The sequence below is a fragment of the Trichechus manatus genome, unplaced genomic scaffold (genome assembly GCF_000243295.1).
Source record: "Trichechus manatus latirostris isolate Lorelei unplaced genomic scaffold, TriManLat1.0 scaffold00041, whole genome shotgun sequence".
Lineage (NCBI taxonomy): Eukaryota > Metazoa > Chordata > Mammalia > Sirenia > Trichechidae > Trichechus > Trichechus manatus.
In genome coordinates, this window is record NW_004443977.1 from 657,089 (window position 1) to 670,531 (window position 13,443).

General features: G+C 39.6%; 1 protein-coding gene across 1 annotated transcript in view; it reads left to right on the plus strand.

Annotated features, from left to right (window-relative positions):
* UNC80 (unc-80 homolog, NALCN channel complex subunit) overlaps positions 1 to 13,443 on the plus strand; it is a 212,710-nt gene that overhangs the window by 3,871 nt on the left and 195,396 nt on the right. The window contains exons 3-5 of the mRNA XM_004376376.3: positions 1,526 to 1,682; positions 2,829 to 3,130; positions 12,009 to 12,132. Coding sequence (XP_004376433.1) covers positions 1,526 to 1,682; positions 2,829 to 3,130; positions 12,009 to 12,132 — 583 coding nt within the window. The remainder of the gene's footprint in view (positions 1 to 1,525; positions 1,683 to 2,828; positions 3,131 to 12,008; positions 12,133 to 13,443) is intronic.

A 13,443-nucleotide genomic window follows, 5' to 3' on the forward strand; every position in this document is an offset into this window, starting at 1 on the left:
TCTTATTATGTCTTCCTTATTCATTGTCCAGCTTTCACATCCCTATGAGGCGATCAAAAATATCATGGCTTAGGTCAAGCTCACCTTAGTCCTCAAAGTGACATCTTTGCTTTTAAACACTTTGAAGAGGTCTTTTGCAGCAGATTTTTCCAGTGCAATATGTCATTTGATTTCCTGACTGCTACTTCCATGGGCATTGATTGTTGATCCAAGTAAAATGAAATCCTTGACAACTTCAATATTTTTTCTGTTTATCATGACGTTGCTTATTGATCCAGTTGTAAGGAGTTTTGTTTTCTTTATGTTGACGTGTAATCCATACTAAGGCTGTAGTCTTTGATCTTCATCAGTAAGTGCTTCAAGTCCTCTTCACTTTCAGCAAGTGAAGTTGTGTCATCTGCATAGTGGAGGTTGTTAATGAGGCTTCGTCCAATCCCGATGCCCCATTCTTCTTCATATAGTCCAGTTTCTAGGATTATTTGCTCAGCATACAGATGGGATAAGTACCAATATAAACCAAGTACCAGTCAGGTTCTGTTCATATAAATAGGAATATAGCAAATATAGCAAGCCTTTCCCAGGGTTTAAAAAATTATAAAAAGTTGTATTAGTAACATTTAAGAAGAAAATTGCATTAACTACCCAGAGCTCCCTAAGATTATGACATGACTAACTTATCCTCCAAAATGCATTCACTAAGACTGTATAAGTCTTTATAATCTTTTAATGTCTAACATACTCAACCTGTGATTAATGAATACTTCAGACACCTGAAGGCTGAGGAATTTAAAAGTATTTGGATCTCCATCACCAGCATATCTAAAGGCATTTACTTAGTTTCTTAAAATGTAAGAATCCATCCCTGATTGTGTTCCTTACCCAAACCTCAGTGTGCCTTTAATTATGAAGGTAATTTTTTTTTTTTAAGTATATAAGCAAATAGGTGTCTTTGCAAAATCTCTGTATTAAACCATGTGTTTTTTCAGGCATCCTGATAATTCAGTTATACAGTTTGAATGTTTGGAACTTGTACGATGATCACTCTACAGGACACATACTATTTTCTTCACCATAGGGGCATCAAGTACCAGTCAGGGTCTGTTCATACAAGTCAAATGTTTATTAACCTTATTCTAATATTTAGTAACCCCTCGTTTCCCAACATTGACAATTTCACTTTGCTCTGCAGTTGGATGACTCAGCAACATTTTACAAAATATTACTTACAAATATCTCATGAAGTTAAATGTGTTGTATTCTTTGTCAGAGAAAGCTTATTTTGATGGAAATAAAAATCATGTAGTAATTTAAGTGATATACATTGGATCAAAAGCCTGCAGATGGGTAGATGACAGGAAATTATCACCGACCCATTGACTTGTGTATCAGCATATATAGTAAAATACAATGTGAACACACCCTAAAGAACTTAGTGTCTTGAGGTATATGGTACCTTGATGTTTATTTCTCCACTAATTAGAATCTCTATTTCCTTATCTTACATGCTTTGTTTTCATATCTGCAGTCCTTTGAACGAGTGTTGGTAGAAAACAAACTGCATGGCCTCTCTCCAGCCCTCTCTGAAGCCATCCAGAGCATTTCCAGATGGGAGCTGGTGCAAGCCGCTTTGCCTCATGTCCTCCACTGCACTGCAACCCTACTTTCAAACAGGAACAAACTAGGTTGGTGCTACTGCATTACTTCTTGATGACATTCCATTGTCCTTTGTGTCAGTATTCACAACAGCAGTATTTACTGAGTACCCAAAAAGCAAACCAAACCCATTGCCATCGGGTTGATTCTGACTCATAGCAACCCTATAGGACAGAGTAGAACTACTCCATAGGGTTTACAAGGAGCAGCTGGTGGATTTGAACTGCCAACCTTTTGGTTAGCAGCTGAACTCTTAACCACCACACCACCAGGCCTCCATTTATTGAGTACTTAACCATTTTTCCAGCAACTTTGCCCGTGTTATCTCATTTAATTCTCATGGTTCCATCACATTGGTTCCACTATTATCCCCATTTTGCCAGTGATGAAACTAGCTCTTTTTTTTTTTTTTGAAACTAGCTATTTTGTTTTTAACTTTTTAAATAAATTTTACAAGTAATACTTGAATATATTCTTTTTATAACATTAAAATATTATAAGAAGCTAACGACTCTCACATCAAGTTGAGTCCTAGCTTGGGTTGTCCCTTTTGTCTTTTCAGTTCCCAGAGCAAACACTTTTATGAATTTGGCATATATCCTTTCAGGCTTTCCCAACTTCGTGGTACTCTGTGTGTGTGTGTGTGTGTGTGTGCATGTGTGTGTGTGCACACATACGTGCATGTGCATAAAGGTTGCTTTTCTTTTTGCATTATTTTGCAGATTGCTTTTCTCACACGGCAATATGCCCTGGCGATCTACCCCATGTTAGTGCACATGCTCTTCTCTGTCCCACTCCCTCCCCTCATTTAGGTCTCCGTTCAAATGTTACCTCTATAGAGAGGCCTTTCCTGGTCACACTGTCTAAATTATAATGGTTGTTCTCTTCAGAGCCTATACTCTTAACCACTATACTGACTGTTTGGGAATATATATATAGGAATCTGACTACTGACAGCATATCATTCTGCAGGGATCACAGCCAGTTAGGAAGCCCAGAAAAAGAAGAATGAGCCCTGCCAGCAGCAATGGTAAGAAGTATAGAAAAGTGTTAGTGTCTCCCAGGAAACTGAGCCATAGAGCAGAGCAGGAATGTTCTTTCCAGACTCAGAGTCGACGCCCATTGTTCCGGGCACAGAGTTCGCCTTAACCTAGCTATATGGTTGTCTTATGCAGGCCACCAGGATAAACTGGGTGTTGCTGAGACAAAGCTCCTTCACACCCTGCACTGGATGCTCCTGGAAGCCCCCCAGGACTGCAACAGCGAGCGTTTTGGGGGCACTGACCGAGGCTCCAGCTGGGGTGGCAGCAGTAGTGCTTTCATACACCAGGTTGAAAACCAGGGTTCCCCAGGGCAGCCTTGCCAAAGCAGTACCAATGACGAAGAAGAGAACAACCGAAGGAAGATTTTCCAGAACTCCATGGCTACTGTGGAGCTCTTTGTGTTTCTGTTTGCTCCTCTGGTACACAGAATCAAGGTAAGGAGAAAGCTGGCATTGGGACTGCGGTGGGGTGGAAATGAGGTGCAAATGGGCTTCAAATGATATTTCAGTATTTGGAATACATGTCTGTTTATGATCTTAAAACAAGCCAAGACAGGGAGAGATTTATTTCTATGTTAAACTGCTAAACATAATTCCAAAAACACAGATCTCTACATATTATTTACCTACTTAAAGATCTTCAGTGGTTCGCCATCTGCCACAAGATAATACCCAATATATTAAACATGGCATATAAGCGCAAGCATGATCTGGGGCTGAAGTTCCTTTCTCAGTTTATCGCCTGCCAGTCCCTATTGGATGCCTCATGATCCAGCCCCATAGGAGCCATTGCCTGATATGCCTTTACTGTTTGCTCTGCCCCCCTTTCCCTCCTCTGTCCTTCTCACGGGACTTCAAACCCCAACTCTAATGTTATCATTTCTCTGAAACTTTTCCTCTGATCACCCCATGTGGATGTAATCACTATGCCCTCTGTGTGTCTATAGCATTTTGTAAATATCTTTATTATAATGAATGATCTAGATCAGGAGTTTTAATTTTTTATGTGCTATGGACTTTTTGACAGTTTGGTATAGCCTACAGATTTATTTGTGATGTATTTTTAGATGTATAAAATACTAAGCATAGGATTAGAAGGAAACCAACTGTATTAAAATACAATTATATCCATGTGCCCCTGAGACCTAGAGGAGACATTATAAATTGAAATCACAGTGCCACCACTTTCTAGCTGTATGATCTTGGTGATATTTCTTAACCTCTCTGATGCTCAATTGCATAAAATTATAGATACCTCTAACAAAGGGTAAATATATGTGACACCACATAGTACAGTTCCAACACATGGAAATACCTTAATAACTATTTGTTATTTCTGTGCATGAGTAAATAGCAGTATCCCATCTAAATGCTGGAATGAGAGATAAGAAGGAATTAATATGCCCAACAGTTCTACCTTTTAATAGAATGTTGCAATCTTAATGAATGGGTGTTTCAAATTAACAGTATATATATAAATGTGGTTGTGACCATTAACAACCATTATGAGGGAGATGGGCTAACTGGTCTTTTCTCCTGTTTTATTTTTAGTTAAAATCACTTTCCATTGACTCTGTTCCATTTCTGGTGGGGATAGAATGAAATTACCTATAAATTCCAAAAGGCTTCTCATGCACTGGCCACATTGTCCACATACTAAAACATACTAAATTCTTTCAAATGTTGTTAATCATATTAAATGCTCTTCAAAAATCTTTTAACTTTCCATTTAAAGGTTACACTTTTGGAAAGGTTACACTTTTTTATAGGTTTTATAAAGGTTACACTTAATGGAAAGCATTACTCTTAACTGAGACCATTCACCTGGCCCATGAGAGCCGCAGGACCTGGCCCCTGCCCACCTCTTCAGCCTCTTCTCCCCCCATCTCACTAGCCTGTCCCTTGTTCACTAACCTCCAGGCTCACAGGAGGCTCGCTGTCAGACACCTTGACACCTCAGATTCTTCAACCTTCTGGTCTTTGAACTGGTTTTTCTTTCGACTTGGAATGCTTTCCCTACCCCCACCCTCCACTCCCAGATTTTCACATGAATGTGTCCTTCTTATCGATTTACTCACAACTCAAATGTCTCCACCTAAGAGAGAGCTTCCCTGGCTACCTTAGTGGCACTAGCACATTACTTTTTTCCCTCTTAGCACTTCTCAGTGCCTGACATAATTTTATGTGTTTATTTACGTGTTTACTGCCCTCTACATCCACTAGAACAGAGGTTCCTTGAGCAAAGAGACTCTGCCTGTCCAGTTCACATCTCTCTCTCTAGGGTCTAGAATAGTGCATGGCTTTCATCAGGCACTGAATAAATATTAGATGACAGATTCACTGACTGAACCCAAGTTACTATCAGAGCTATTTTAGGTGCCAAAAGTAGAATTACATTTGTTAAAAAGTCTTTAAAACGGAGAGAGAAGAAAAGAAGTCTCCTGGGGAAAAAAAAAAAAAAAAAAGACCACCCACAAAGATGTCTGTTGAGAAACATTCTCTACAGTTGGAAAAATGTGGGCATATAAAGGTATCTAATGTGGCTGTAATTTTATTTGGAGGGTGTAGCTGAGAGTTCAAGTTTTGGAAACAGACAGGCTTGCGTCTGAGTCCAGTGCCTGCTCCTTCCTACTGTGTACAATCAAACATTTAACTTAAGTCTCATTTTCTCATGCATAAATTGGACATAAGATTAATACTTTTTAAATGGGGCATTGTGAGGATTAAATAAGTTAAGGTACTCAACCTGACACATAAAAATTCATTTACAAATCTTAGTTGCTTTCAGTGTTGGCATTTTACTGATAGTTAGTATTCCGTATGATGAGTAGAAAGGAGCCAGATCTTCTTTCAGGAGAGATGAAATAGATAGTTGAGGAGAACTGGCCTCAGACCCGCAGATTTAGTCATGGCCTAGGAAGGCTTTGACTCTGATAAAGAAAGGCAACTTGAGTTAGGTTCAAACCCACCCAGTGACACCATGGGAAAAAGGCCTGGCAATTTGGTTCTGTAAAGGTTAGAGCAAAGAAAACCCTATGGATCAGTTCTACTCTGTAACACATGGGGTTTCCGTGAGTCGGAATCGACTTGATGGCAACAGGTTTGGATTTTTTTTCTTTTTTAAATTTAGTAGTAAGCAAGCCTTGATGGCACAGTGGTTAAGAGCTCAGCTGCTAACTAAAAGGTCGGCAGTTCAAATCCACCAGCCACTCTTTGGAAACCCTATGGGGCAGTTCTACTCTGTCCGGTAGGGTTGCTATGAGTTGGAATGGACTCAATGAAAACAAGTTGAGTAGTAAACATTTTTAGAATCCCTTCATGCTAGCATGGAAATAGGCTTTTAGCAAAAACAAAAAATACATGTAAAATCTGGGTTTGTTGATTCTACCAGTGTTTACACCTTTCTAGACCACCTGCCCCTCGACTATTTGAGTGATGAAGAGTGTCTTCTCCAGCTACTGAGTTTCTAGTCCTGTGTATGCATATACCTAGCTTTGGGTAACCCATTAGAGAGGACTCTAGAAGAGGAATTAGGATCCCAGAATGTATGCACTCAGTCAAATTAAGATGACTTATAAAGGAACATACCAACACAAGAGGAGGTCATAAGTGTTGCAGTTATTCAAGTCTGCAGTCGGTTGCCTTGATTTTATTTGAGGAAGCATTTAATGCCCTTTTAATAAACAATTATGCATTGATGCTCCAGGAAAATTGCACAGAACAGGGAAATTTTGATTTGTCTTCAAGAAATATACAATCTAGTTGGAGATATATGAACTAAAATAAAATGATGACAGTATCAGGCAGTGCTAAGTGTCACATTGATAGAGCAGATAATAAAGACCAAGATTTCAGTACAAGAGAGCTCACTTCTTGTGTGTGGAGGTGCTGCGATTTCCAGTGAAACTTTGCTTGTGTCAAGGTTGCTTATAAGAAACATAAAAAAGAACAGAAACTATGAAATAATTGAAACCAGTCCTATTGAGGTTTGGCTTCCTCTGTTTCTGGAGACAAGTGTGATGAGCTTTGCCTGCTGGATCTAACACCATGTTTAATACCATTCAGACTTCTGCCTGTCCATTTCAAGAGAATTCAGGTGACTATCCCCTTAACTGACATCTGTGTGAGTAGTTGCTTACTCAATATTTCTATCGAATGTTTAACTGAATGCCTAACAGGCATCTCAAAATTAACATGTCTAAAACTAGGCTCCTGATAGTCTCCAAATCTGTTCCTTCTTCATGTTCCCCGTCTTTATCAATGTCAAAGCCAAAAATCTTTGACTTCTCTTTCTCTCACACTCCACTTCTAGTTGGTAAACATATTCTGTAAGATGTATCTTCAATGTGTTCAGAATCTACCACTTCTCATTTTGCCTGCTATTACACCCTTGTCTAATCATCTTCCAACTAGATGATAACAATATGTCCTCAGTGATCTTCCCTTCCAGCATTGCCCTTTTCAAACTATTCTCAGTGGCCTGAGTGATCCTATTAAAAAATAATTCCAGTAACGCCACCCCATTACTCAAAACCTTCCAGTAGCTTTCTAGCTTTCCATCTGTATTATCTGACATTCCATAAATCTTTGTCTTTAATTTTTTCTCCTCTTCCTTTGTTCATTTAACTGCAGACACACAGCCTCCTGGCTGTTTCCTGACACACTAGGCCTACTTAGGGCCTTTGCACGTGCTGATCTGTTTTCATGGATTGCTCTTCTTGGAAGTATCCACATGGCTATTCCTTCATCTCATTCAAATTCTTATTCAAAATTCACTTTCACAATAAGGCTCTCCCTGGCCATCCTGTCTGAAATATCAACACCTTGCTTTATACTTCCCTTTGCCTGCTTTACTTCTCCTCCTCTGCACTATTACAGCCAGGATTTTTAGTGCTTTGTTCAGTGTTGTATTTCAGCTCCTAAAATGGCACAGTAGCCAAAAAGTGGAAACAACATAAATGCCCATCAGCAGATGAATGGATAAAAACAAAGTGTGACATAGATCCATGTTACTCGGCCATAGAGAGAAATGAAGTTTGGATACGTGCTATAACCTAGAGGAACCTTGAAAACACGATGCTGAATGAAATCAAACAGCCACAAAAGAACCTACATTGTATGATGCCACTTATACAAAACATCTAGAATAGGCAAAGGTATAAAGACCGAAGTTGATTCGTTTTTACCAGGGATGGGAGATAGGGAGAAATGGGGAGTCATTGCTTAGAGGGCTCTGAGCTGTTAAGGGCAATGGAAAAATTTGGAAGCCGATAGTGGTGATGATGAACAACATGATGGATGTAATTAATGTCATCAAATTGTACAAGTACAAAAATGTAGAAATGGTAAATGTTTTGTTACATATATACTTACTACAATAAAAAAAAAAAGCTAATGGTTCTAACGGTTGACCGTTAGCGTTTCCTCTTCTAGAAAAAAAAAATAGTGCTAGGTACATAGTTGGTGCTTTATAAATATTTGTGGAATGAATGTTGAATAAATTTGGCCAAATGCTTTGCATGGTTTCCTAATACTTCATCAGGGAGTCCAAGAGGCTCTCCCATTGCAGGCTGTGCCATGGCTTTGCTACTAAGTGGTGCTAGGACTAAAGTCTAGTCTTTAGCTTTACAGAAAGGCTCTTTCTACCAATGTGCAAATGTATTCAGGGATTTCATCAACTTTTGCAGCTGAAACCTCCTTTGACACTGAGTTACATTGACCTTTAGAGTCACTTTTCTTTTTTTTTTTTTCCCCCAATTTCTTCCGTACTTTTATCCTTCTAGTTCGTTAGTTTTGTGTTTGTTTTGTTTTTTTAATTGTGCTTTAGGTGAAAGTATACAGCTCAAGTTAATTTCTCATACAAAAATTTAAACACATATTGTTATGTGACACTGGTTTCAATCCCTATAATGTGACAGCACACTCCCTCTTTCCACCCTGAGTTTCCCTTGTCCTTCCAACCAGCTCCTGTCCCTTCCTGCCTTCTCATCCTGCCTCTGGACAGGAGCCCCCTATCTGGTCTCATGTGTCTGCTTGAACTAAGAAGCACACCCTGCATGAATATTATTTTATGTTTTATAGTCCAGTCTAATCTTTGAAGAGTGGACTTTGGGAATGGTTTTAATTCTGGGTTATGAGAGCATCTGGGGGGCATGGCTTTGGGGGTTCCTCCATTCTCAGTCAGACCATTAAGTCTGGTCTTTTTATGTGAATTTGAATTCTGCTCCATACTTTTCTCCTGCTCCATCAGGGACTCTCTGTTGTCTTCCCTGTCAGGACAGTCATTGATGGTAGCCAGGCACCATCTAGTTCTTCTGGTCTCAGGCTGATGGAGTCTCTGGTTTATGTGACCCTTTTGTCTCTTTGGGCTAATATTTTCCTTGTGTCTTTGGTGTCCTTCATTCTCCTTTGCTCCAAATGGGTTGGGACCAATCGATGTATTTTAGATGACTACTCACAAGCTTTTAAGACTCCAGACACCAATGACCAAAGTGGGATGCAGAATAGTTTCTTAATAAACTTTGTTATGCCAATTGACCTAGATGTCCCCTGAAGCCATGGTCCCCAGATGCCAGCCCCTGCTACTCTGTCCCTTGAAGTGTCTGGTTGTGTTCAGGAAACTTCTTAGGTTTGGTTTAGTCCAGCTGTGCTGACTTCCCTTGCATTGTGTGTTGTCCTTCCCTTCACATAAGATGATTCTTGTCTACTATCTAGTTAGTGAATTCCCCTCTCTCTCCCTCCCGACCCTCATAACCATCAAAGAATTTTTTCTTCTGCATTTAAACCTTTTCTTGAATTCTTCTAATAGTGGTCTTATACAATATTTGTCCTTTTGTGACTGACTAAATTCACTCCGCATAATGCCTTCCTGATTCCTCCATGTTATAAGATGTTTAATGGCTTCATTGTTGTTCTTTATCGTTGCGTAGTGTTCCATTGTGTGAATATACCATAATTTGTTTACACATTCTTCCATTGATGGGCACTTAGGTTGTTTCCGTCTTTTTGCTGTGGTGAACACTGCTGCAGTGAAAATGGGTGTGCATATATCTATTTGTGTGACGGCTCTTATTTCTCTAGGATATATTCCAAGGAGTGGGATTGCTGGATCATATGGTACTTCTGTTTCTAGCTTTTTAAGGAAGCGTCAAATCAATTTCCAAAGTGGTTGTACCGTTTTACATTCCTACCAACAGTGTATAAGTGTTCCAGTCTCTCCACAACCTCTCCAACATTACTTATTTTGTGTTTTTTGGATTAATGCTAGCCTTGTCGGGGTGAGAAGATATCTCATTGTAGTTTTGATTTGCATTTCTCTAGTGGCTAATGATTATGGGCATTTCCTCATGGATCTGTTGTCTGCCTGAATGTCTTTTTTGGTGAAGTGCCTGTTCATATCCTTTGCCCATTTTTTAACTGGGTTATTTGTCTTTTTGTTGTTGAGGTTTTGCAGTATCTTATAGATTTTAGAGATTAGACACTCATCGGATATGTCGTAGCCAAAAATTTTTTCCCAGTCTGTACGTTGTCTTTTTACTCTTTTGGTGAAGTCTTTTGATGAGCATAAGTGTTTGATTTTTAGGAGCTCCAGGTTATCTAGTTTACTCTTCTGATGTTTGTGCACTGTTAGTTACAATTTGTATTCTGTATATGCCATGTATTAGGGCTCCTAGCGTTATCCCTATTTTTTCTCCCATGATCTTTATCATTTTAGATTTTGTATTTAGGTCTTTGATCCATGGTGTGAGGTATGGGTCTAGTTTCATTTTTTTGCCGATGGATATCCAGTTATGCCGGCACTATTTGTTAAAGAGACTGTCTTTTCCCCGTTTAATGGACTTTGAGCCTTTGTCAAATATCAGCTGCTCTTAGGTGGATGAATTTAGGTCTGGGTTCTCAATTCTGTTCCATTGGTCTATATATCTGTTGTTTTACCAGTACCGGGCTGTTTTGACTACCATGGCAGTATAATAGGTTCTAAAATCAAGTCATGTGAGGCCTCCTACTTTGTTCTTCTCTTTGGTAATGCTTTACTTATCTGGAGTAGCTCAGTAGTTTTCAACCATGGTTGTTAATGGGAAGCTTTTAAAAACCTCACAGAGATTCTAATTTAATTATTCTGGATTGGGGCAGGCCTCCTGTGTTTTAAAAGTTCCCAAGGTGATTCTAATGTACAAACCAGGGTTGGAAACCACAGCCCTGGTGAATTCCCAGTGTCAGCTGCATTCATTATTCTGAAATCACATTCTCTGCAAACAACTTTACATTATTTTGATGGAAGTTGTTTAAAATATAATAACTGAGTTGTTTAAAATGTAACCTCAGAATGTCATGTATTTGGACTCATAAACTATGAGACTGTATTTGAAACACCTCAGCCTCTGGAAAGGATCCAATGATGGAAGCCGAGAATGATGGAAGCAGACCTTCAATTATAGATAAACTAAGGGAGCAGGCATTATAGAGTCAGCACAATTTAGCAAGGACTTATTGAGCATCTATTGTGCATTTCTAATTCCTATTGTTGTATGGAGCACTGTAATGATGCCAGGGACTGCAGGAGGGAGTAGGGGTAAAGGATGTCTGATATATTCCCTCCCTCAAAGAATTAAAAATTGTTGGGGAGGCAACACTATAACACTACAATATTATTTGACCCTATGAAGGGTCAAAATGTATGTATCTGATTCCCACGAATGAAACAATGAGAGTTAAACAAAACAGCCAGCATCTAACGATGAGGGAGAAAGGAGGAAAATTAAATAATTGAGACAGATGATAACCAAAAGGAGCCCTGGTGGTGCAGCGGTTAGAGGTGTTCGACTGCCAACTGAAAGGTTGGTGGTTCCAACCCACTAGCCACTCCAAGGGAAAAAGATGTGGCAGTCTACTTCCGTAAAGACTGGCATCCTACAGGGTTGATTTGAGTTGGAATTGACTTGACTGCAGTGAGTTTTGGTTTTGGTTTAATGACAACCAAAAGTAAAGAGCTCCGCGTAGACACTTAAACAGACCTCGGTCACAACAAACATAAAACAATAGTGTGTGAAGTCCATGTTTTGCTCAAAACTGCATTTTGATCTATCATTAATTGTACATAAAGCAAACCACCACTATTTCCATAATTGCAATGATAAATTGGGGCCATTGGTTTACACTAGAAACACTCATGTGAATGATGAAAGAATATTTGACAGATCAACCCACCCTGAACACAATCTTGTGAATGATGTTAAATAACTCCTGCCTCACCTGGTCCCTGCAACAAGTTCTTATAAGCCAATTCTTAGACATAGATCTTCTTTTCTCCCAGGAATCTGACCTCACATTCCGACTGGCCAGTGGGCTTGTTATATGGCAGCCCATGTGGGAGCACAGGCAGCCCGAAGTCTCTGGTTTTACAGCGCTGGTGAAACCCGTCAGGAACATCATTACAGGTTTGTAACTCAGATACCCAATAGAACAGTGTTAGCAGACTCCCTTGTGCCTAGGAGTGAAGATGTTGGGATAATATGCCCTTAAGAAGCCAAGAAGCAGCACATTTCTCCAGGGAGTTATCTAGGTGTCTCCAGTAGATACATGAGAAGAAACTATAAACCAGGAGCACATGCTGTTGTGTGACTTTGGGTAAGTCACTTAAAATTCATGTGCTTCAGTTTCCTCATCTGTAAAATGATAATAGTACTTTTCTCGTGTAGTTGTTATGAGGAATAAATAAGTTATATGCAAAACTGCTTAAAAGAATGTCTGGCACACAATAAGTGGTATATACATGGTAGTTATCGGTAGTTGTTATTATTATATCATCATTATTATGGTAGCTGGAATAGGGGCTCCTTAACAACCTCATCTTAGTGTTTTATTCCTATTGAACATTTCAGTTCAGGAATTGCCTAAGGAGATGATCCTACTGTTGAATTATAGGAAGAATACAACATGATAGGTTGAAAAATGCATGGTAGGCACATGCTTCACCCCAGATCTGACTCTACTGTGTAATAACCACTCCCAACATTTCCGTTTCTGTTAAATGGAGATAATAATGTCCCCTTAAAGGTTTTTTTTCTGTACTAGACTATTAACCTGAAGTTTGGCAGTTAGAACCCACCCAGCCTGGCAATCTGCTTCCATTAAGATTACAGCCAAGAAAACCTTATGTATAAGACAGTACACAATACTGGGGAAGCCAGCACATCTTATACAAGGCAAGGTCATGGAAGTTCCATAGACACGTCCAAACTCCCAGAGGGACCGAATTGCTGGGCTGAGGGCTTTGGGGACCATGGTCTTGGGGAACATCTAGCTCAATTGGCATAACATAGTTTATAAAGAAAATGTTTTACATTCTACTTTGGTGAGTAGCATCTGGGGTCTTAAAAGACTGTAAGCAGCCATCTAAGATACTCCACTGGTCTCACCCCTTCAGGAGCAAGGGAGAATGAAGAAAACTAATAATACAAGGGAAAAATTAGTCCAAAGGACTAATGGACCACAACTATTACGGCCTCCAGCAGACTGAGTCCAGCACAGCTAGATGGTGCCTGGCTACCATCACTGACAGCTCTCACAGGGATCACAATAGAGGGTCCTGGACAGAGCTGGAGAAAAATGAAGAACAGAATTCCAAATCACAAAAAAAGACCAAACTTACTGGCCTGACAGAGACTAGAGAACCTGGAGAGTATGGCCCCCGGACACCCTTTTAGCTTAATAATGAAGTCATTCCTCAGGTTCACCCTTCAGCCAAA